Source organism: Folsomia candida, unplaced genomic scaffold, assembly GCF_002217175.1.
Source record: "Folsomia candida strain VU population unplaced genomic scaffold, ASM221717v1 Fcan01_Sc010, whole genome shotgun sequence".
NCBI lineage: Eukaryota > Metazoa > Arthropoda > Collembola > Entomobryomorpha > Isotomidae > Folsomia > Folsomia candida.
Genome location: NW_019091202.1, coordinates 2,892,069 through 2,915,778, shown reverse-complemented (window position 1 = coordinate 2,915,778; position 23,710 = coordinate 2,892,069). Strand labels below are relative to the sequence as shown.

Sequence of the window (23,710 nt, the reverse complement as noted above, 5' to 3'; positions counted from 1 at the left end):
CGTCGTCGCCGTCTGCATCTGCAGTCACGTAGTCGTAGAACAAAGGAACCGGTTTAATTACACTCTAGAAAATTTTGGAGACAAAGCAGTGGTCAGTTTTTGGGTAATTATTGGGGAGCCGTTTTGTCATTAGAGGGAAATTAGGGAAAAACTCGTCTACCAAACACACGTGGCATCTTTATTTTGAAAATTCAAATCTTTCATGCAAAAAAATAAATTTACATTGTTTATCAAAATTTTCATTTTTTTAATAACGACGTCACGTCTGTTAGATTGACGCATTTTGTACTTATTTCCCACTGGTGACAAAACGGTTCTTTAATCACTACCCATGATAGAGGACCACCTCGAATTGTCACCACCGAGGTGACAATTTGTCTCCAATTATTTAGAGTGTAGTGCGAAATGTATTGACGAAAATAATTATTATTGACTTCTTCTCCGGCGTCAGTAGCAAAGTGTGGCTGGTCAAGTTCACAAGTGACATTGGTAATTGTATCGGAAAATTCAAATGGAAGTGAAATTGTGCTTTTTGTTGACGTGTCTCCTTTCGGGTGACGTGACAGGAGTCAAGTATCCAGAAATTCAGAGGGACGAGACAGTACTTAACACGTATAACGGAGTGAACGTAAGAAGTGATTAAATTTTTATGCGTACAAAATTTCGGATTTTTCACGTGTAGCTTAATTTTGAAGGATATGAATATTGAATCCGAGCCGAGAGGATACATATACGTATGTATGTATGCAAATGTATACATATGCACATAAAATAGCTAACAAATATTCACCCTAGTGTTTGATCAGGGTGATTTGTAGCAGTATATGAATGCATGTACATTTTTACATTTGTACGCATAAATCTATACATATGTATATATATTTCGTGCAAAACCTGTATAACTTTTATGTTATTTTTATGTAGACAACCGTGAGTAAAACCTTAAGCAGCTTTCCTTCAGAAATTTGACCAAATTCTATGCAGAAAATTGTTATGCATATACCGCTTTTCAGAATAAAACTCATGGATATTATCTGCATAATTAAGTATGAGCAAAAATTATACAGAGTATAGAAGGTGCATAAAGCTTTTGCTGCAGAATTTGATGCAGTGATTTGCTGATTTATACTCGATTATCTAGATTAATTAAGTTATTTAATTTATTTCTTACAAACAAGTTAAAGTATGATGGAGTAAATTACATAAAAATTAGCTGTATGGAGCAAATTATCGCTAGTATCCTAATTCTAAATAAATTGGAGAAGAACCAATCCTTATCGTTAAAAGAACACGCGATTTTTGTCATATATGTTCATATCATTTTTAAGTAATAGCAAGTATTTATGTATATTTTTCTTTTGACGTGATTCCGTTTCTTCTGATGTTTAAGGTCACGCGACCCTACGGATGGATGGAGGAGGTCGATAACAGCGATAAAGTTGACAAACTTATCGAACAAGAGATCAGTGCGACACAGGAATATATTTCAGATTGCAAAGGAAGGCAGAATTACACTGATACAGTCCAAAATTATAGAAATTTACCAATTTACGATTCTGCCAGGAAGTTTGGGGACAAGTATGGCTACACGGTGCAACTTGGGCGAAAAGAGAAGTGAGAATTTTTGTTTTAACGTACAACGCTATGACTCATCGCCAAAAATCGTCAAAATCAACACATTTTCAATCATCTCTCGGCTCTGGGTACTTATTTAAATATTATGCCCTACAAAACACTTCGAACTTTGACAGTTTATAGAGAAGATTTCAAGTTTATGGCGCCTTCAAAAAAATCGGAACTCATCTAAACTGGCTTAAAAAACTAAGCCCAGTTCGATTAATCAATTTACTGACGACAAAATTCGTCGTCCAGAATTTTAATATAAATTCCGAGAAATTACTAAAAATGATTTTGATGATTTTGGTGATCAGTCATCGAGTTAAACGTAAAATAGAGAGAAAATTGCAACATTTCAATGCAATTTTTAATATTTTAGAGCATTTTGGAACATCCAAGACTCCAAAAGCTCAACCCCGCGTGAATTGAATTACACGTTAGAAAATGGATTCATATCCCCGGACGCGTCTCTGATTGCGCATTACGACCCCGCGCAGACACAATTAAGCATTGTAAACATTACGGACTTCCAGGACGTCCCGATCGACACGGTTAATTTGTCCGGAGGGAAAATAAGTGCACAAAGACTCGCCTGGTTGCCGGATAGTACTGGGTTTTTCTACGTTTCCAGACAGGATGGGGAACACGTGATAAATTTCCATAAAATAACAAATAGTCCCGGAAACGTGACAAGGGACGATGAGACCCTAATTTATGCCGCTTATTCGACCCTCTGTCACGGATCGGAAAAGAAAAATGGAACGACTTGTGTCATTGAGTATGAATTTTTTTATCTAAATAGAATGGATTATTTTAAACTCTCAAATATATTAGGGAACTAAATATTTTTTTAGGAAACTTAAGGTTACAGATGACGGAGAATTTCTTTTTGTCGAAAGCCGCTACGAAACAGTGGATGAACTGGATGAGGATAGTTTCGTAACTGTGGGAAATTACGTCCTAGTCAGAATAAATCAGACATCATTACTGGATTCGGTCCTTATCAGTGTGAAGATTGCTGTCGAACCGGATTCTTTGGTACGGTTCAAAATTTCCTAAAAACCGATTTCGTATTGCTTGTAAGAATAGAAATCCGGTTGCAAGTTTTATGAAAATATTTTTAAAAGTCAGGTAAACCATAAATATTGCATGCCAAAAATCGGACAAGGATTAAAAATATTTAACTTACAGGGATTAAAAATTATATGCAAGATTAAAAATGTACTCTGCACAATAATATAAAATTTCATGCCAATTTGCGCAGTCATTGATAACTTGTAAAATTCCAAGCAAATTGCAATTTTACAAATTTTTACACAATGAAAAGACGCACTTTGATCTGACACAAGTTTAAAAACATTTGGAAGCTAATTATGCTTAGAAACTGGAGTAAAATTTGATATTGTTCATAGATTTACAGAATTTACAAATTTTACGAGATTATGTACTAAAGCCTGCGTGAATCCCTTAACATAAGAATAATTTCTTATCTTACTGTCAAAAAATTATTTGTAATACCTAATACGAAATATATTTATAATTTCATTGATTTCTCCGTTAGCACCTTTTCGCCAAATTGGATGACAAATTATACTTCTGGGAAAGAAACACGATTTCGTACGGGATAAGCGAAGTAACCCTTCTTCCTGGTGATGCCATCGAATGGAGAATTTTACATACCTTCCAAAACTTCAAAATTGTCGATGTCGTCCCCGTTGGAGGGTAATAACTAATTCATAAATTTCAGATTTTTTAAAATTCGTTCGTAACGATTTTTTTGTAATTCGTATTTACCCAGCGATAAGATGCTTATCCAACTAGTGGACAATTCGTCTCCCTCGAGCACCGTTATTTTCCAGCTTCGTGACCTTTTCACGGATCGTTTAATCAGAACGGTGCCCCTGAGCAGTGTCCAATCCTCGCAAATTCTACAGCTCAGTGGAAGATTAAGTGACCCCGAAGTTATCGTGATTCGACGCACGTTACAAACCTTTTCGGAAATTTTGATCTTGAATGTCTCCAAAGAGAAGGACGACTCGGAATTGGTCACGGTAAAAAAATATTAATTTCAAGCGTTATGTGTATTCAATGTCTTTAAATGCAAAGTGCCAAGGATTTCATTAGTTTTGAGATGAATGAAACTTGTGATGTTTTAATGTCAAGTTAATTTTTAGGTATTAGAAAACAGCCGGTTTGAAAAATATTCCAAATCATGGCTATCTTTCAAAATAAATTTCCTAAAAAATTGATCCGAAATATTTCTCAAATCGACTGTTTGGTAGGCTTTACCAAAAATTAAGTTGTTATTAAAATATAAAAAGCTGCATTTATCTAAAAACTCATGAAATTTATGCCATTTTAGAAATATGCATGTAAAGGCGTTGAATAGGGGTAGAATGAGATTTGAAATCTATGACAATGTTACTCCTGTTATTTGACCTTAAGAATAACTGTCCTAACGTATTTAAATGCACATGTGTCTGCCTAATTTACATGTTTCTGATAAACTAATCAAACTTTTGTAAAAAAACAAGTTTTTTCGAAATTTAGGTCCTCAAACCTCTCCCACTCCCGTCATCCCACTTATTCACCCTGTCCTACGCCTCCACAAACAACGACACTAATTCCACCACCCATCGAAAGGCGACCGTCTGGGTGAAAAACATTCGAAAAATTGCCGAAACCGATTTCCTAATCCCGATCTCTGCTCCCACCGTGATTTTATTAAATTCTAAAAAATACCTGAAACGTGACACCGTTCCTGCGCTGCTCGGCTTCGCGGACGCCATCGTGAAACACGACTTCCTCCAGAGCAAGGACGACAAGGGGAACAAGACGCATCGCAACTTGACCGCGGACTGGGTTCGGATGGAGGACGAGGTCCGAAACGTGATCGACTTGGGGGAAGAGTTGATCAATCAAGGGTACGCCAAGGCGGGGGAACAAATCTACTTGTTAGGCTTGGGGGGAGATGCGACCCTACTGGCGGGACTTGTGCTGCATCGGCGACCTGAATTGTTTGGGGCGGTAGTGTTAGCTGGTATTGACAGGTAAGAATATGCTAATTGTCCCCCCAGAAATCACATCCTGCAAACTTCCTCCTCCTTACATCCCACAATGCTAATGTCCCCCGAACTTACGCCGCCACTAGTGTCAATTATTTGGGGTCTGACAAACTGAAGCATATAAATTCACGCAGTAATTGGTAACTCATAAAATCCAAGTGTTTTATAAACGAAAGTTTGTAAGCAAATTTGTGTACGCAAAAATGTATATATGTATGTAAATTTATGAGCAAAAATTCGTAAATAAAAACTTGTATTTAGATGCAAAAAGTTTGTATGCAAATTTACATGCAACAAACTTTGTATGTAAATTTATATGCAAAAAGTTTGTATGCAAATTTATATGCAAAAACTATGTATGCACTTTTGTAATCGAAAATTCGTCACCAAGTTTGTAAGGAAAATTCAGAAATCAGAAGTATTTTTTTCTTAGAAATACATACTTGTAAAATTTACGAGTTTAAAGAACTTACAAATTTTAGAATGTTACTAAAGCATGCGTAAATAGCTTCTTTACAAAAGTTTGTAAACTTCTTATCGTCACAAAACTTGTTAACTTTAGGGATGCACATTCGATACCTTAATTTGTCATTTTATCATCCCTCGCAGTGAATTTGCCCCGGAGCGAGAAGCCTTCAAATCCTACACGGTTTGTCCGGATGGCGAAGAATTCTATGGCGTCGTCTGTTCCAAAGTGAACTCCAAGTTATTCCCCCTCCTCGAACAGGCTAGTCCGACCTTGTTACTGCAACAGACTAATGTTACCACCACCAGTGACACCAGACCCCTCGTTCTTATGAACATTGTGAAAGAAAAAAGTCAAAAGGAGCAAGAAGATGACCACATAAATTGGAACATTTTCGGACTCGAATACTTAGCCGAGCTGCAGAACAAATTTGGGGTGGATGAAAAGGTATTTGAGGATTTTCAAAATTTCAAAATTTTCAAAATCGATGCAAATTTTTCAGAGTTTTTAATTGTTCAAAACTATTTTTTTTACTCATGTCAATTCATACAGGCCTTGATAACCTTGTAAAATCCGTAAACTTATCCAAACTTTGGCAATATCTCTAAGCAAGATTAGCTTACAAATTTTTGTAAACTTGCTCAGACCGTCTGAGCATTATTTTTGCAAAAGTTTGCAAAATTATTTTATAAATTTCACGGATTTTACAAAGTTACTAAGGACTGCGTGAATTGCCACACAATTTACTAAATCCCTATTTTGTTTTTCGATGTTAGACTAAACCATCGCTATTATTGGTCAGTAAGGAGGATCAGGGTCACATTTCGAAGGTATTTAGAATTTTACCAGTCCAATATTTTTTTACATATGTAAATTGCCTAAAATCTAACGTAAATTGTATATTTTTATTTTCAGTTGCCCAATTGGGAAGACGTGTATTGCGTTTTGAACGAAGGAGGAGAACACAAGGAATAATTTTATGTACTTATCTATATGGATAGCTTATCTATGTATATTTATGTAAAAATACTTATCTATGTGCTTATCACGACCACGCAAGTTATGGGGACATTGTAGGATAGAGGGAGGAGTTTATATAACATGGGCGGATAATGGGGACCTCAAATAATTGTCTCTCTGCCCCCACGCTTCCGCGGACACGATCCGAGAGTAAATATTCCTTAATTCCTTGAACTACTTATTATATGATAAATATGTATGAAATGTGTGATACGTGGTATGCAAATAAATTCCATTAACAGAATCACAAATAATTTTAATTATCAAGGCAATGAATTTAATAAGTATTTTGTGAAAGTATTTGAGACAAATACAAAAAATAATAATTACATTTTAGTTCATTAATCAAAAGAAGAATAGGAACTCAAAAACCTATCTTCATGTCATACACGTTTGTAATTGCAATTATCAAAGCAAATTATTCTTAAATTTCAAAGTAATTTGAGAGTGTTTAAATACAAAAAAAATTAATTACACTTTAATTAACCCAAAATAGCTAAAGGGCCATTCCATCCAATTTATAATTCTTACTTCTCAAAACAAGTTATTCTTAAATTTAACACGGATTCTGACAAAGTGTTGACTTAAAGGAATACCAAAAAAAATACCCTTTCATCAATTAATTGATCAAAAAAGGAAATAAAGCAATATTTGGAAATTGAAATTAGCAAATCAAAAAAATTGTCAGTCTTAAATTCATCAGATTATCATTTCATTCCCTACTTTTCCTCACACCACTCATTCTCCTTGCGAATTTGCTCTTCTTCGGATTGCGTGAAGTCGTTCCGAATATTGAACGTTGTCCGGATCTCTTGTGGCGTTTTCCCCTTGATCATGCTTGCCACGAGTTTGCATGACGAGTCCAACAAACCCTTGATATCCAAATAATTAGCAGCCTAATAGGAAATAAAAATTTAAAACACAATTAATTAGTAATTACTTAGAAGACAAGATTAACTATTTTTTTCTTTACCAAAATCAGCTCGAACAAAGTGGCCTGATCGACCTTCAAAAATTCAGAATCCCAAGTGCTCAGATTGTCGGTGCTCTTTTCCGCCTCTTCTTCCTCGGAGGGTGGGGCATCGTCCTGAAAGCAATTAAATTTGTAATTAAGGGAATTTAACAGTTAAAAACAAAATATACAATTAAGTCGATGTCTCCTCGTCAAAATCTGAACATTTCTCCGCTCTGGGAATTTATTTTAAAATTCTGGGCGACCCGGGGTGTTCCCAATTTAAAAAAATATACACCCCAGATTTTGAAACTTTTTGAAGGAAATTTCAAGTTTAAGAAACCCTCAGAAAAATTACAACTTATCAAAACTGACTTAAAAAACTCGTCGCCATCCTATTAACTACAAATTTGTCGGCCAGAATTGTAAAATAAATTGTCACAGCAGAAAAATGATTAAAAATTTCTAGATTTTGTCAATTTTAGTAACCCAGTCGTACATTAATTATTTGCCAATTACAAATTTGCACCATTTCCATAAAACTTTTGACTTGCAGATTGGCCTACTTTTATTTTCCAAACTATTTTATGACGAAACGTTTTCGCAATTAATTTATGACGCTAAAAAATTGCTCACCTTGTGATGAACGGCCCACTCGACGACCTTCTTCAAAATTTCTCCACAGACATTGGGAAGGGGAATGACGTCGTCATCGTCGTCATTAGCGGGCAAGTCTTGGATCATTGTTTTGATCATCTGGCTACAAAAGATGACCTCCCTCTCCACTTCGAGCTGCAACCCATCGTTACTCTGCAACTTTAACAGGGTCGCCATCTAAAATAAATGATAAATGACAACAAAAACATTAAATTTTGTATTTACACACTTAAAACTTGCTTCAGCTTGATAATAGCTTACCTTATTGAGTCGAGATAAGCCGGAAAATCAAATTAATCTCCAAAACGGCAGCAAAAACGGCTGAAATCCAAATTTACACGGTTAAAAAGTTACTAAGGACTGCAAGCAGGTTAATAATTAGCTAATTAACTGCTTACCTGATGTATGTAGTCGATAAGCCCTCTCCGAACTCAAATTAACCCAGAAACGTCAGCAAGGCAAGACTATCTAAAAAAAAGGATAGAAATTCACTTAAAAATTACTCAAAACTGAAACCCCTTGTCATTTCCCCTTTTATATTTGCTTACCTTACGTCTCGATAAGTCTGGAACTCTTTCGAGTTAAATTAATCCAAGTTAATTAACTTTGAAATTAATTAATTGACAAGGAGAGAGAGAGAACGAGAAGAAACTAAACTGCTCAAAGTGACGATTGGAACGAAAGTGAGCGAAAATAATATTAGAAGAAAGAAAAGAAAGAAACGACGCTCTTTTTCCCACCATGGGAGCATCCAGGTATCAAATGAAATTAAATTTGCATACTGTAAATGGAAAAAAGTGGGATGTGATGTAAATTTGAGGAAAATAAAATTTTATAAATTTCTGATAAAATAATCCCTAAAATTTCTGGGTTTGAAGTAAAATAAAATTTGGACACGTGGTACATGTTGAGACGAGCGTGCTGAGCGCTGTCGTCTGATTGGTGGTTGGGCTTGCACGTGATCAAGGGGACTAAAAAATGATGCGGGAAGGGTTTGGGGCAAGAAAATGAATGTTTGAAAAGCATGAAATTTTATGAAATGCATAAAATACTAAAAAAAAGACTGCATTTAAATTCTTAAATTTCCAAATTTTTATTTAATTTATTTATGCACACTCTTAAAAATAGTGTCTTAAAGTAAATGCAGTCTAAATGTTATATAAAGTAAAGTTTAACACAAGTTTTTCGTGATGTGACGTCGTCGTTTATAAAATTTGGCGTTTTCATACAAATTCATGCAAATTACAAACAAATGTTAGATATTTATCTAATTAATAATTAAAACAATAATTAGAATGGTAAATTACATTTAATAAATCAACTAAGAATGGTAAATTTTTTTACCAAAGTGGCCGGGGAAGATAATTTGGACCATGGTCATTAGTGCCGGAAGTTTGTGGGGGATGGGGGGCATTGTCATTGTAAGATAAGAAGGGGGGAGGCTTATTAACATGGGCGAGATAAGATTTTTCTGAATTTCTTCTGGGGGGAAATGTCCCCCTGCCTCCCTGCGCATAATATAATAAAACATTAATCTGAACGTTAAACAATACATAATTTTCATGAAAATTGACTCGGAAATTTGGCAAATTATAAAAAAACATGCGATAATTATGCTTTCCACACAAAATTTCAAATTATATTGGTGTACGAGTAGTTAAATATGGTTAAATAAATGACGCAAATTTAGGTTATTAATTGTAATATGAAAATTGTAATGCATTATTTGCATAAGAAAGAGGGGAATTTGCGACTGGCCGTTTTTATTGGAAGTGTGCAGCACATAGCTCGCAATAAATTGGTCCATGGTCCATGGTCCACCGATGGACCACTTGAAAAATGGTCCATGGTCTATCGATGGACCAATTTTTTTGTGGTCCATGGTCCATTGCGAGCTATGGTACAGCATGGAACAAGATATATTTAGATGGAAGGTGGAGAAGATTGAGAGAATGCTACGATTTTTCGGCTGCACTGAGGCATACCTGCATTTTCTTACAAGTGTTCTCCCAACAAATCCCGCAAGTGTTCTCCGAAAAGGGTTCCACTTTCGAATTTTTTCAGTATTTTTTCCGAGTTCTCGGGAAATTTTCGAATATTTCGGAGAAATTTCCGGAGATTACGTTTTTATTTAATTTAATCTGCAAGACTTGCAGTGTAAGTTGCAGACTGCAACGCTGGAAAATGTTCCAAGATTTCCCACGTGTTCCAATAATTAGTTTCCCCATTTTCAATACATGCGCTCTAAATAAAAATTCGTAAAAGTTACTATGTAAAGGGTGTTGATTTAATTTCTCCCCAGTCATTTTTTACTACACGGATGGCGACAAATTCAGCTATAATTCATGTACCTGTTAATGTTAATTTTTGAAAATTTTACCATGAGTAGTCCAATACTAAAGGTCGATCGTGACCATCGTAGAGATTCGATGTATGATGCTTCAGTTCCGCAGCAATTAAAAATATACGAAAAATCGTAGAAATTGTGATGTGGCGGGAAAACGTTAAGGCTACAAACCAGTTGAATTTTTTTCAAATACAAAAAATGGTCGGAACGACCTAGGAGGATGTCACCTAATACAGCAACCACAATTCTGCCCAAGATTCATCAAGAACAGGAAGTTCTGTACTAATTTCGGCAAAAGAGTGAAATGGGATAAAACGCATCAAAAATATTAACACGTAAATTTATCATACTGCAGTACCGAAGTTTGAAAAATTGACGAATTGGAGTCACACAGCTCATAAACTAAGTCAGGAAAGCTTTAACATCTCAAAAGAACATTAATACCGGCCTAAAATTTGGAAAAATATTCCAAAAAAGTGGCGATTTTCGTGAAAAAAGGCAAGGTCAAGAACCAGGGGACAAATGAGTCTTCAAATAAGCCACATCCAGAATTGAACCTACAACATATGATACACAAAACCGGAAAAAAGTCACATGAACCACCCGTGCGTGTTTCAAAATGTGGATCAGAAGTTATGGTAGCGGGTAGTTTTTTGCTCGTGGCGTGTAAACCCTCCATATTATACAAATATGGCACATGTCAATGCAAAGAATTTTATAGCGAAAATGTAACCTAAAGGCTTTGATAGCATGAGAAACAAGGAATTTTTTCCAAGTATTAGTCAGTTCTTTTCATGCAGGATGGTGGTGCAAATCACACGACAAAAACGACCCTGCCACTATGTTTAGGTCAGTGTAAAACGGTTTGGAGCAGACGGGTGTGGTGCGATAAAAATCTGGATGTGGGTGTTTTGGAGAACCTATAGCCCATATTAAAGGATTATATGCATAAAGATCCAAAACCACAACCAGCAGAGAAGCTAGCATTGAAAGTTCAAGCTAAGTGCAATTCCATAACAAAAATTAGTTAGAAAAAATTAGCAAAGAGTTCCGAACAAAGAGCTGAGGACATGCTTAAGGTCGGCAGTCGAAAGCCTAGATACTAATGTGTGTTTGGAAAAAAAATTGGGTCCGTTGCGTCGCACAGTTTTCAGAAATGAGCCTTCGTTTTTTTACAAGATAAAGTGGGGAGAAATTAAATCAACACCCTTTACAGGTTGAGCAAAAAAGAAAATGACACACCAACCAAAAGGCTAAATTTGTTTGTCGAACCGTTGTGCAAAATTTGTATCAACGGTCAACGGTTGGAAAAATTTTACCTTCTCCTCTTTTTTACTCAACCTAGAGGACATTTTAGTTATTGTGATTTAGAGTATAAACATTACTCTTTCTCAAACTAATGTTACTCTGGATTAAGTAGTACCTATTTAATCCAAACTTCAGAGCACATTTAGTTTTTAACAGGTTAACATTATTTTTCAGAGTGTGTAAATATGTTATATAATTATCGGTAGGCACGGGAAATGAACTCGAAGTACGAATTGCTGACGAGGTAAACTATGCGAAAATTGATGGCATCCTCTTAACGTTGAACGAATTTTACCCGTTGATTCCTCTTTTTAACTCAACCTTAAGCACATTTTGCTCATTTTTATTTTGAGTAAGCTACATTCAAATTCAAATTTCTCTTCATTTAACATTTTAAGTGAGTATGATTTGCTTAGGAATGAAACTTGAATGCGTACTAGGTCGTTGACCTGGAGATTTTCGACACAACGTAATTTAACGTATGAACTTGTTATTTTTGAGACCTTTCCTCGACGACCCATCTCACTTGCAGCTATTTTAACAACTTTTCCATTTTCAGTTTGGGTAGGAGGATTTACTCGGCTTGTCAGGGTGTCGAATTTTCAGGGTTGGCCAAGATACTTTGTTTCAAAGATACAAGATACAAGATACAAAATATTTGAACGAAACCTTAAGATACAAGATACTAAATACAAATAATTAGAGTTACACAAGATACAAGATACAAGATAGATTTTATCTGCTGTGATCCCAGATACAAGATAAAAGATATTTATTTATTTGAAATAATTTTTTCAAGATGCAAGATAAATTATTCGGAGCTTGCAAATAACTAACTATGCACCATTTGATTTTTTGTATTGTGGCCGAGTAACTTGTTAATAAGAATAGTATACGACTCATAACTTGCATTATAATTTATAATGCAAGTCCTCACCCTCTGTTTATAATTTATAAACAAATGAGAATTTCCAACATTTCATGTGGTGACCCATACTGAGTTTTTAATTGTTCTATGGAGCTGAAATTATTATTACCAGTATATTCATTTGAAATTAATAATAATTGCTCTAATGGTGGTACAAATTAGGAATATAAAGGCAAATTACAAAATTTTCCAACGGCGAGGGTTTATTTACTGTGCATAAATAAATATAGCGACGTTATACAACAGAACCTTGCATCTGACTCGGCAAAGCTGTACACTGAGGTTTCTCAATCATCATTATTCCAAGGTTTAATGCTGCCAAATATGCAAGTTTCTCGGGTTTTCACTAAAAAAAAGTATCTTGTATCTTGACTAGTATTTCAAATAAAATATGATTCAAATAAATTCTCCAGATACAAGATACAAGATACAAAATACTTTTGCGAAACGTTCAGACACAAGATAAAAGATAAGATAAACTCCGTTATACAAGATACAAGATATATCTTGTATCTGATATCTTGTATCTTGTTAAATTATCTTGGCCAACCCTGCGATTTTTCGGAAAACATATTTTCTTGTGGGGGGGAGACTGAAACCTTGCAGAGGATGACAGTCCTGCTAATTTGTATCTTCATATAATTAAACCCGAATTAATTTGACGATATGTTGGAGAACGAGCCACACTGTATCCGGATAATTTCAATTTGTCCATAATTGTCGTTTGCGAAAATCTTCGTTCGTCAATTTCCTTGTCATCTTTTGACCGATTGTTGTCAGCCAAAGTGTTTATGAAAACCTAACAACTACCCTTCGAGAATAAAATTTCATAAATAAAAACAAACTTTCGCACGCTAATTCAAGTCAGTTTTAAAGACGGTCGAAATACTAGGTACATATAATGCTCCGTAACTGTACGTATTTAAACGAAATTTGGTCAGAAATAGACAAAGTTGCAAACTAGTTATTTTTTGCTTCTAATGGTCCATTTGTTGGGGGAGGTTTTGTCAGAAACTGATATCCTTAAATTATAGGAATAAGCAATTTTTCGCATTACCAAGTAACAATCAATATAAAGAATACTAAGCTAAATATATTAATATGAAATATAAATATGATAATGAAGCCGAAACGTATTTTCACGTAATCAAAAGTATTTCATTGACAATTCGCTGACGCCAGAGGTTCTGCTCCAATTTTGATAAGGTCACCATAACTAAAACATCCTAAACATCCTAATGCATCCTAAACATGAGCTTGGCATTTTTTCATAATGCTCAGGTTGATGTCAGCAAGAATTTGCGTGTTTCTCATTGCAACATGCAATTTGAGAGCTCCTGAAACTTTCATAAAAGTTCAATAAAGTGCACTTCATTTCTGTCCTTCAAAGCTTTCAAAGAAACATTGTGAGCGTCCCCACCACAATGTCATAATTATTGTCGTAACTGGTTCAGCCAACTTTCGAAGCTAGAAAAACTTCTGTCGCTAAGGGATACGCAACAATATGATTTCGTAAATCTGAGCAACAGTATTGTTATCCTATATATTGTAATTTGGTTTTCATAAAAAATTTTGAAGGGATTTAAAAAGAAGATTGGTTTGCAAAATAATCTTGAAAACTATAAACATGCCCAATTGTAGGGTAACTTTGAAAACTATCTGACGGCTCATTTGAGTCAATGTTCACACACTGATAATGCGATGACGTCAGAGGTTTCGCCCCGATCTTGACGAAACCACGATAATCATGTAGCCTTAGATAAATTACTGAACACGTGTCTCAGGATTTTTCAATTTCCATTATCACCGTGACATTTTTCTCGCGAGGGAGAAAAATACAGATTCTCGCTCGAGTTTTCCATCATAATTTTGTTTAAACTTAAAATCCGTGGGCATGAAGTTGTTTTTTACCGATTTTGACTGGACGAATTTTAAATTGTTCAGGGAGGGAAATAGTCGGACCAGTATTTTTGCACTTTCCTAAATGCGCAAGTTTTCGGTTGTCGCAAAATTTTTGAATAAATTTTCAGCCAAAATCCGCATTTTGTAAAGTGCTGCATATTTTCCAATATTTGCAAAGAATTCCATTGAGTAATTTTAGCAAAATCCACTTGTCAAAACTTTTTACTTTGCAAAATTTCTGGTTTTTTGAATTTTTCGAGACTTTCAAAATTTTTCCAAAGTTCCAACTTTAGGGGAGCAATATAAAATCGGAAAATACCACTTCATACCCACACATTTTAAGTTTAAACTAAATTACGATGGAATTCGTAAGCGAGAATCTGTATTTTTCACCCTCGAGAGAAGAATGTCAAGGTAAAAATGGAAATTTTCGCTCACGGATTTCGTAATAATTTCGTTTAAACAGAAACGTAGAGAAAACTTCATTAATGAAATTGCCATATTTCTGCGTTCGCTCAATCCGATACATATCCACTGGGGACAAATCCATATCAACAATAGTCGTTGTACGGTTTTCTGATGATTCTATGGCTAAATTGCTTGTGAGTAGACAATAGGTCCTTCTGATTTATGACGCCATAAGATATCTGTCACCCCTTCTAAGACAATTGAATGACGTTCCTAAAAATCTGAATTCTAAAATTCTAAAAATCTGGAAAGTATTCTTTTCTTCCCGCGTCATTTTCAAATGTTCTGCTCCTCCTTTGTGTTTCTAAGACCAAATTCTCCTGTTATTTCTTAGCGTTTCTAAGATCTGAATATTTGTTTCTTTTTGTGACTTAAAGCGATTTAAATATTCTTCTCTGTATGTTCTTTTCTGCAACTTGAGTGATCTGTTCTGCTTCTGTCTTCCTAAGACCTGAGTGTTCTGCTTCTGTCTTCCTGAGACCTGAGTGTTCCGCTTCTGTCTTACCAAACCTAAGTGTTCTGCTCTATTATCCACTTTTACGACCTGTTCTTCTTACGTATTTCTAAGACCTAAGTGTTCTTTTGTACCTGTGTATTTCTACGACCTGGGTGTCGTGTTCTTCCTATTTTTCTTTGACTCAAGTGTTGTTTTTGTGCCATCTAACACCAAGGTCTTCCGTTGTTCATGCGACTTAATCGGACTGAAGCGAGTTCTTGTTGTGGTCAGTTTGTTTAAGTTAGACCTTACTTTTTTATATTTTTTAAACTTTTCTTCACTTTTTTATAAACAAAAATTTTAAAAAAATTTGGCGGCGCTTCGCGCCTCCAAGTCTTCTCCCGGTGGCAAGTGTTCTCCCAACGTAGTTGGAGGATGGGCAAGGAAATGCAGGTATGCACTGAGGATGAGCCGAAAGAGTTTTTCCCGGAAAACAACCATTTCGGCCGAAATTTGAAGAAGCTCCAATGTCAAATTTTCTCATCATTTGTCTTTTATGGATTCAAATGACAAATTTTGTTATTCCTATTTCTTCAACTAGTTTCAAAAGTTCTTAACCTTGAATTATGTACATACATAGGAGAGAAAACGTGCGTGGAAGAGAAGTATCTTCTGCCGGCTTATAAATTTTGTCCAAGCGAAAAATTGAATTTTAGCACGATGTCATTTCACGCGAACACTCGTCGTGAGTACAGATTGAACAGTATTCTGTACTAGGCTTAAGGTTATGCATAATTTCTAACCCAAAGTTATGAGAAATGTGAGAACTTAATTTTATAGCAGGTACAGTTTTTAGCCCTGTATGAAGTACATGAATATACACATACATGTTTAGTTTGGTCAAATGTTCGCCTTTTTGGCTTTATAATTTTTGAACCTTTCTATAAATAACTAGGGCTACCTTAGATTCAAAAAAAGACATAGGGCCCGTTAATACATAAATTATGTGACGGGAGACGGGGTTCTCCAAGGATCCAATGATATCATATCTATCCGACACATATTAAGGAGCGGGGTGGGATGTGGGGTTCTAGCAGTCAGGTTTTTTATGTTGCATAATTTATGAAGCGCCCCATCCTTCCTTCCCTCAGGTGCTGAAAAGGGTACTGAACTAGGCTCGATTCAGTCGTCAATTTGAGGCTAAGGACTCAATCGGCCTTCTCAATCCCCCGCGTTTACCAAGCATAACAAATAAAAAAAACGATATATGTACCTTGTAATTTTGCTGATGTAGATAGTTATGGTTGTAAATTACAACCTATTGTGTCTTACAATTTTTAGAACTTCATAATTTCTACCATATTTGAATATTTACATTCAATCAAAAAGGTTTATCTCGAAGCAAATAAATAGTGACCTTTAAACAAGTGCGTTATAGATCCACGAATATTTAAGTGATTTTTTAAAATCATTAAAATTTTCACATGTAGTTAAAAGAAAACTTACATGGGAAACTTCTGATGTGCCGAGCACCTCAGAAATTTCTCAAGTAAGTATACATAATTTCACCCAATAAAGTTAAGCGATTGGGGTAGAATGGAAGGAACTACAATTAAAAAATGGGACTGCCCCCAGTGCTTGAAAACATTTAAAACTAAAGCACATCTAACCAGACATATCGTCACTCACGACCCAAATGGACAAGTCAAATGCGAGGTATGTATTATCAAAATGTACATAATCTCCACTATGAAAGTTTGCAACGTTATTTTGTAATTGGTTTATGAATTTGAACTTATATATTTGCCTCAACCTTCCCTTGTTCTATTTATGTACATACATATTTATTTACATTTATACATATGTATTCAAATGAAAATTTTGAAACCCTTTGATCGGCATTCGTTTTTATTAACATCAACATCCAAAATTAAATAGTAAGATTGATTTGTGATTATTTTTTCTGTCTTGCGAAAATAAATGAAGAAGTGGTAAAAAGTGAGAAGTAAAAATAAAATATTTTCACTCCAAATTGTTTGGAGACCAATCGCCACCCCACGGAGGTACAATAGTACTATGGTCCATTTTTTAGTAATGATGTAGGAGACCTTTTGTCACTAATGGGAAATATGTCAAAAACTCGTGTAGCTGCCGTCGTCAATTTAAAAAATTCGATATTTCCAAGCTAAAAAATCTTGTATTCAGATCAAAATGGTTTTGAAGTAACGTGTCTTTTGTACATACATACACGAGTTTATGACTTATTTCCCATTAGTAACAAAACGTCTAGAGCACTATATTTACATACTACATCCAATCCACGGGTGACGATTTGCCTCAAAATGATTGAGTGTTATCATGTATACACGATAACCTCCTATGAACTATGCCAACCTAAAAAATTACGTAAAAACACCTGGCTTTCAATATGACATTGAAAAGGGGAAAGTTTATAAACCTAAAAAACCCGCACACAAAAGGGAGCCTTAAGTCATTAAAATACAGCATTTCTCAATATGTCTGCAGATTTGTGGAAAAATCCTCAAAAATGTGCTCACTTTACACGCACATGTGTCCGGCGTGCATGGACCCCAAAGAAAGCTACCATGCGACATTTGTGGTAAGGAGTTTAGTTCGCCCCAGAATCTGCGAGTACACGTAAAATTCGTACATTGCGCGACTTCACGAGTACGCATGCCCTGCACGTTTCCTGGGTGCGGTAGAACATTTCTCAGAAAGGCGAGTCTCGTCACACACTTCAAAACTTACCACGCCCAGAATCCTCTCCGCTTTCGGTGCACCCTGTGCGAGAAGGAGTGCAAAAGTGTGGGAAACCTGGCCAAACATATTGCCTCTCATACGAGGGAGAAGCCATACCAGTGTGCCACGTGTGGGAGGAGTTTTTCGCAGTTGGGTTCACTTAAAGGACACGAGGTAGGCATATTTAGATAATGAAAATCTACTGTTCATCCAGTATTATTAGTTGCAAAAAATTCTGAAAGGTTACCTGGCAGGTAGAATAAAATTGTGTGAACAGAAATTTGTACACCAACGTCTTCTCTTTATTTTACAAGAGTTTTGCAATGACGAAATTATTTAAGTGCCAAATACAGTGGGTTGTCAAAAGTGTTGGTGGTCCATTTTGCGCTCGGTACCGCGTGAGATATTTTTGCCCAGGGATAACCATGGACTAATTCTCCTGGCATTTTTTATAGCCCAACAATTGAAGAAGAAAATACATCAAACAGAGTTTCGAAATCTGACCCCGTTCGGGGGAAATTGAGAAAAAACTTCAAAAACCGTAGAAAAAATTGTGGCAAAAGTATTGGTGGTGGTTTATTTTTTGCGTCTACAGGCCTCACACGTCTGAATTACCAGTCGTAACGTTAGTATAATACTCTTTTATGTTCATTGCGATATAAATTTATTTAAATTGGCTAAAATAAGTGAGTTGACCATCGCTGAGAAAAATTTATCAACAGTTCGCGTGAGAGAGGGGTTTGACCCCAAAATCTTTACCTTCTGAGCTCCTTTAACCCTTGGAAAATTCAGAATATAATCATGCAGTACTTCTATACTTGCGCGGTGGTCAGCAGCGCAAAACAAGCCCGAACAAGGGCCACGCCATCAAGCCAAGTCAGAAAAATGACCTATTATGATAACGACTACCGTTTTGGGAAGGTCTCAGAGGTCACAAAAAAAATCCAGATCATATTGGAGCATACAATCTTGGAGGTTATTGTGTGTCGTAGTCTAAACGAAACAAATTTTCATTGGAAGAAGCCGGTTTATGAACATGCACATAGCAAGATATATCTGTTGATAATATATGGGTGGCGAAAGGAACGCGCGAGTGTGATGAAAAATGATCGCGACGAGATCCTGTGATCGGATGACAACAAATTTTGTTTTTTAGAATCCGTGGACCTTAACATGTTTGTAGAAAATCAGTTGAACCACTGAGAACCGATTGATTGAAAAAAACTGTGAGATACACTAGAGGCTATTTTTCTTATTTTACTTATCAGCATGTTGGGAAATTAATCTCATCTTTATCTCGACCAGATTCAGTGATGGGGTGGAGTGCATGTACTCAAATTAAGTGGGGGACCTTAATTTCAATATTATCACAATGAATCTGTTCAGTGTGTATTGTGTTGTAATTTTTCTGCCCGTTAGGGCTTTCAAAAAAAGGGCTGTACTTGCTATGATGAGTAACTTTTCTGCCTTGGCTTGATGGCGTGGCCCTTGTTCGGGCTTGTTTTGCGCTGCTGACCACCGCGCAAGTATAGAAGTACTGCATGATTATATTCTGAATTTTCCAAGGGTTAAAGGAGCTCAGAAGGTAAAGATTTTGGGGTCAAACCCCTCTCTCACGCGAACTGTTGATAAATTTTTCTCAGCGATGGTCAACTCACTTATTTTAGCCAATTTAAATAAATTTATAGCGCAATGAACATAAAAGAGTATTATACTAACGTTACGACTGGTAATTCAGACGTGTGAGGCCTGTAGACGCAAAAAATAAACCACCACCAATACTTTTGCCACAATTTTTTCTACGGTTTTTGAAGTTTTTTCTCAATTTCCCCCGAACGGGGTCAGATTTCGAAACTCTGTTTGATGTATTTTCTTCTTCAATTGTTGGGCTATAAAAAATGCCAGGAGAATTAGTCCATGGTTATCCCTGGGCAAAAATATCTCACGCGGTACCGAGCGCAAAATGGACCACCAACACTTTTGACAACCCACTGTATGTAACTTCTCAGAAAAAATATCGGACTAATAATACAGGATGAACAGTAGTTAATCTATGTCAGAAAAATGGTTTCCCAACTTTGGAAAAAATCGGCAAAAGCAAAGACCCACAAAAATATTATTTTTTTGCTAAATCCCGGACTTGACTAAAGGGTGGTCAGAAAAGTTCTCCCCACTTTCTCCTCCTAAAAATCCAGAGCTCATTTCTTCAGGCTGCGACGCAACGAACTTAATATTTTTTCTTACATATTTATGTGCCTTAATTTCTGCGCAACTAAAATCTTTATCTTAACTCTACGATGGTCATGTCGACTTTTGGTCTTGATAAAATTTTCAATAAGCATTGACAGGTTCAAGAATTGCAGCTGAATATATGTACCTCTGCCCGGGTAGTAAAAAACTATGGTGGATAAATTTTCTGTGAACCATTAAAACAGGTTTAAATAAATCGGTAATGTTCAATTGTCAATGAATTGTACATAGTTTACAGAAATCAGGGTATGCTACCCCGGGTTTTTGGGGTATTGGGGCAAATCTGAGCAATTCCTACGGGTAGTCGGGATTTTCAAATTTAATAAAGTATTGTAATCGGGCACCACTAAAACAATTCTAAAGTTAATTAGTTATGAAAATTAAATCACTTAATAAGCTGCTTTGTCGAGAAATTACTGAAGAAAAACGATTTTTTTCAAAACCTAAGTTGACTTTGACTCAGGAGGACAACCCTTCACCGACAGAATCACAGATCTCGATGCCCTTTGGATATGTTGTAGTCCTAGGTGAGTCTAGCAAAAGTGAAGAAGGATTTCATTCCATGGCCCCATTTGCGCCTGCCACACCCACTCAAAGGTGCAAAAATACCCTGTTTTGGTTCATTAAAAAAATCACCAAAAATCCAATTTTGGTCGGATTTTCACAATTTAAGCATTTTTGTGACCTTAGATAGTTGCTTTATCATATCCAATAGCAAACTCAACTTTTTTGAAATTTTGATTTTTTCGAAATCCACGAAATTTTCGAAAATATTCAAAAAATTCAAAAAATTGAAATTCATGTCGGATACGATAAAACAACTATCTGGGATCAAAAAGGTGCAAAAATTATCAAATTATCATTAAAAATGGATTTTTGGTGAATTTTTTAATGCGACCAGTTTGGCATAGGATTCCTCTTTGGTGGGTGTGGCGGGCGCAAATGGGGCCATTGAATGAAATCCTTTTTCACTTTTGCTCAACTCACCTAGTGCAACAACATATCCAAAGGGCATCGAAATCGGTGATTCTGTCGGTGAAGGGTTGTCCTCCTCAGTTAACCCTCAAAAATACCTACTACCCCGAATACCCACAAAACCCCGACTACCCGCAAAACCCAGGTAAAACCTCAAGGTTTTTCAACTGCAAAACCTTTGGGTTTTTCAATAGCTAAACCCCTGGGTTTTCTTTACCCTGAGTCAGGGTCCCTGACAGGAATAATAAATATTTCTGTAAATTAATCTCAGCTTCATACATATGTAGCTGGGAATATTCCCTTTTGCTCGAAGGTGTGATAAAGCCTAAAAAATCACCTCAAATTAGGTTGATTTTGTTTTTGAGCAATAAATGTGCCTAAATGATCGAAATCGAAAAGGGCGAGCTAAACACGGATTGAGAAAAATTAATTTGGGATTCCCCATAACCAGTTGAAAGACTTATTAAGACTAATTTGTAATCTTTTTTCAGCCGACGCACCAAGAGAAATCTTCCCGAGCGGTGTTCCCATGTCACGTATGTCGTCGGAATTTCTTACAAAAATGCGACCTCAACTTTCACGTGAAAAATTATCACGGAACTCCTGACAAACATTCGTGCCAATTTTGCGGCTACACCACGTGCAAAAAATCACATCTTACGCGTCACTTGAAACGGAAAAGCTGTTTTCCATTAAGTTACGAATGTTACTTCTGTGGACAAACATTCTTCAACTTCTCCGTGCTGAATGATCATCTGGGCAGGGTTCACACGCTGGAGAAATGAATATTTATTGAATTGGGTAGTTTCAACAGTTGCTTTTATATTATTTCTAGTTTTGTATCATACTAGTTTCGTATAAATTAAGGCCTTACGGTTAATAAAATAAAACTTGAGTTGTTTTTTGGTAAATGTGTATATACACGATTATGCAACTGGTATTGGATACTTAGTGGTAGGAATATATACATATGTATATGCATAACTACGTACATAACTCTCCCCGCATCGGTAATACATGAATAAATACATAGATACATATGCATGTAAGTGGTGTAATGAAATATTTACCACTTCGAATTAAACTATTACCAATACATAACAATAACTTAAATTGTTACTTGAACATTGCATAATAAATGCAGCGGAACATATGTATTAGCCCTACATACATATGCCTTAAAAATTTCAGTAATAAAACGAATATATTATACGACATACATATACGCGGTATGTTATGTGATCAATATTATGATAACACATCCTTGGCCAGTTTCGGTTCTCTGTGCAAAACCCGATCGAACAGGTGCCGGTCCGGTCAGAACCAGGGACCGTTGAGACCACTGAAGACGATTGATTTGCTCTTTTTAAAATCATGATGTAACCTCTTATCTAAATGCAATTACTTAGAGAGCAATCTATAACCCAACTTACCATGTTATTTATCTCACTTGGCAATAATTAGGAAAATTATAATCATATTAAAATCTGTCAATACATTTACTCAGCCAATGTCAATCCATAACTATAATTGGTTTTCGAACCGAATATTCCAACTTTCTCCCAGTCCACTTTATCATCTTTCTCCAAAACCGTTTCGTCATGACCACAAAAAATATTATTTTAAAACAACTACCACAACTCCTCTCAGCACCCCCACCGTCTGCAAAAGTGACATTACAACTCCTCCCACTGATAAAATTTCTTGGATTTTTTGGTCGATGTCCAATCTTATTTGACAAGGATGACGATTGCATCGAATACGGGTTTAACCCTAAATCTATCAAGTGTATCCTTGTACCCTTAATAATTGCAGTTCTCAAAATCTGCTTCTTAACTTTTGGCATTTTTCAATTTGGGGCGATCGGACGACACACGTTTGCCACGGGTGGCCTGTACGTTAGCTATTTGATAAATTACTTTCCGGGTAATGAGGGTATTCATTACGAGTTCGCATGTGAAAATTTTGTCCAAATGTCTCGAATTTCGAAATGAGAAAAATTCGTAGATTTCCATTAGCTAGCAAAATTTTGCATCCGAAATTTATCAAATAAGAAATTTCAAAAATTCAAATGGCAAAATTTTGGTAACTACATAATGGAGATTTATGGGCTTTTCCCATTGAAAAATTTGTGAAAAATATTTTGCGAACTAAATATTAGCCCTGGAGATGCGCAAGTTCGCAAATCAATTTTCAAGCCAAAAATTTTTGCGAACGTTGCTAACGCTCAGAACTTGAAATGAATACCCTTAATATTCCATATGTACATATTTTCCTTCATTTTTTACCAAGCTGGCCAAATATGTTTAATCATGATGGAACCACAGCCTCATCTCCTCGTCTCCGTTTGACATCTATTTTGTTCTTCGCCGCCCAAATTCTCTCCCTATTAAACGTAATCTTTGAATATTTTACATCTTGGTGGACCACGCCGGCCCTCGTGACTTATCTAAATGCTTGGAATGAAATTCAATCAGCTAAATTCCCGACTTCCTTTAATCTTGGAGACATAAACATTTCAAAATTTAGAAATACTTTCGCCCCATTTTACTTTATCGG

At 35.8% G+C, this 23,710-nt stretch overlaps 3 protein-coding genes across 7 annotated transcripts; 2 read left to right on the top strand and 1 right to left on the bottom strand.

Moving 5' to 3' along the window:
• Positions 1-6: 6 nt before the first annotated feature.
• On the top strand, positions 7-6,422 carry LOC110854529. The gene is made up of 10 exons (XM_022102964.2): positions 7-628; positions 1,391-1,614; positions 1,997-2,395; positions 2,472-2,655; positions 3,179-3,339; positions 3,416-3,668; positions 4,168-4,667; positions 5,292-5,595; positions 5,925-5,978; positions 6,064-6,422. Exons 1-10 carry the CDS (start codon positions 512-514, stop codon positions 6,121-6,123), a joined length of 2,256 nt encoding a protein of 751 aa, XP_021958656.1. The 5' UTR covers positions 7-511; the 3' UTR covers positions 6,124-6,422.
• Positions 6,423-6,787: 365 nt separating this feature from the next.
• LOC110854530 (S-phase kinase-associated protein 1) lies at positions 6,788-8,470 on the bottom strand. 4 transcript variants are annotated; one of them, XM_022102965.2, is made up of 6 exons: positions 8,326-8,465; positions 8,176-8,245; positions 8,039-8,098; positions 7,757-7,954; positions 7,142-7,255; positions 6,788-7,064 (listed from the first exon to the last, which is right to left on the bottom strand). In XM_022102965.2, the coding sequence occupies exons 4-6, from the start codon at positions 7,952-7,954 to the stop codon at positions 6,888-6,890; spliced, it is 489 nt and encodes a 162-aa protein (XP_021958657.1). In that variant the 5' UTR covers positions 8,039-8,098; positions 8,176-8,245; positions 8,326-8,465; the 3' UTR covers positions 6,788-6,887. The 4 variants fall into 4 exon arrangements, with proteins under 4 accessions (XP_021958657.1, XP_021958659.1, XP_035711113.1 ...); XM_022102967.2 differs by having other exon boundaries at positions 6,888-7,064; positions 8,331-8,470; XM_035855220.1 differs by having other exon boundaries at positions 6,888-7,064; positions 8,176-8,241; positions 8,326-8,459.
• Positions 8,471-16,364: 7,894 nt separating this feature from the next.
• LOC110854671 (zinc finger protein 260) lies at positions 16,365-22,062 on the top strand. Of its 2 annotated transcripts, none has more exons than XM_022103135.2 (4): positions 16,365-16,555; positions 16,745-16,882; positions 17,693-18,100; positions 21,643-22,062. In XM_022103135.2, exons 2-4 carry the CDS (start codon positions 16,763-16,765, stop codon positions 21,934-21,936), a joined length of 822 nt encoding a protein of 273 aa, XP_021958827.1. In that variant the 5' UTR covers positions 16,365-16,555; positions 16,745-16,762; the 3' UTR covers positions 21,937-22,062. The 2 variants fall into 2 exon arrangements, with proteins under 2 accessions (XP_021958827.1, XP_021958826.1); XM_022103134.2 differs by having other exon boundaries at positions 16,365-16,593.
• Positions 22,063-23,710: the final 1,648 nt, after the last annotated feature.

What these genes read in the sequence shown, in the direction of transcription:
- LOC110854529 (XM_022102964.2), top strand. Translation starts at nt 512, where the DNA reads ATGGAAGTGAAATTGTGCTTTTTGTTGACGTGTCTCCTTTCGGGTGAC. An exon ending in ACACGTATAACGGAGTGAAC is followed by an intron (nt 629 to 1,390) that starts GTAAGAAGTGAT and finishes CTGATGTTTAAG; the next exon opens with GTCACGCGACCCTACGGATG. An exon ending in GTGTTAGCTGGTATTGACAG is followed by an intron (nt 4,668 to 5,291) that starts GTAAGAATATGC and finishes CATCCCTCGCAG; the next exon opens with TGAATTTGCCCCGGAGCGAG.
- LOC110854530 (XM_022102967.2), bottom strand. Translation starts at nt 7,954, where the DNA reads ATGGCGACCCTGTTAAAGTTGCAGAGTAACGATGGGTTGCAGCTCGAA. An exon ending in AGTGGGCCGTTCATCACAAG is followed by an intron (nt 7,256 to 7,756) that starts GTGAGCAATTTT and finishes AATTGCTTTCAG; the next exon opens with GACGATGCCCCACCCTCCGA. An exon ending in CTTTGTTCGAGCTGATTTTG is followed by an intron (nt 7,065 to 7,141) that starts GTAAAGAAAAAA and finishes ATTTCCTATTAG; the next exon opens with GCTGCTAATTATTTGGATAT.
- LOC110854671 (XM_022103135.2), top strand. Translation starts at nt 16,763, where the DNA reads ATGGAAGGAACTACAATTAAAAAATGGGACTGCCCCCAGTGCTTGAAA. An exon ending in ATGGACAAGTCAAATGCGAG is followed by an intron (nt 16,883 to 17,692) that starts GTATGTATTATC and finishes ATATGTCTGCAG; the next exon opens with ATTTGTGGAAAAATCCTCAA. An exon ending in GTTCACTTAAAGGACACGAG is followed by an intron (nt 18,101 to 21,642) that starts GTAGGCATATTT and finishes ATCTTTTTTCAG; the next exon opens with CCGACGCACCAAGAGAAATC.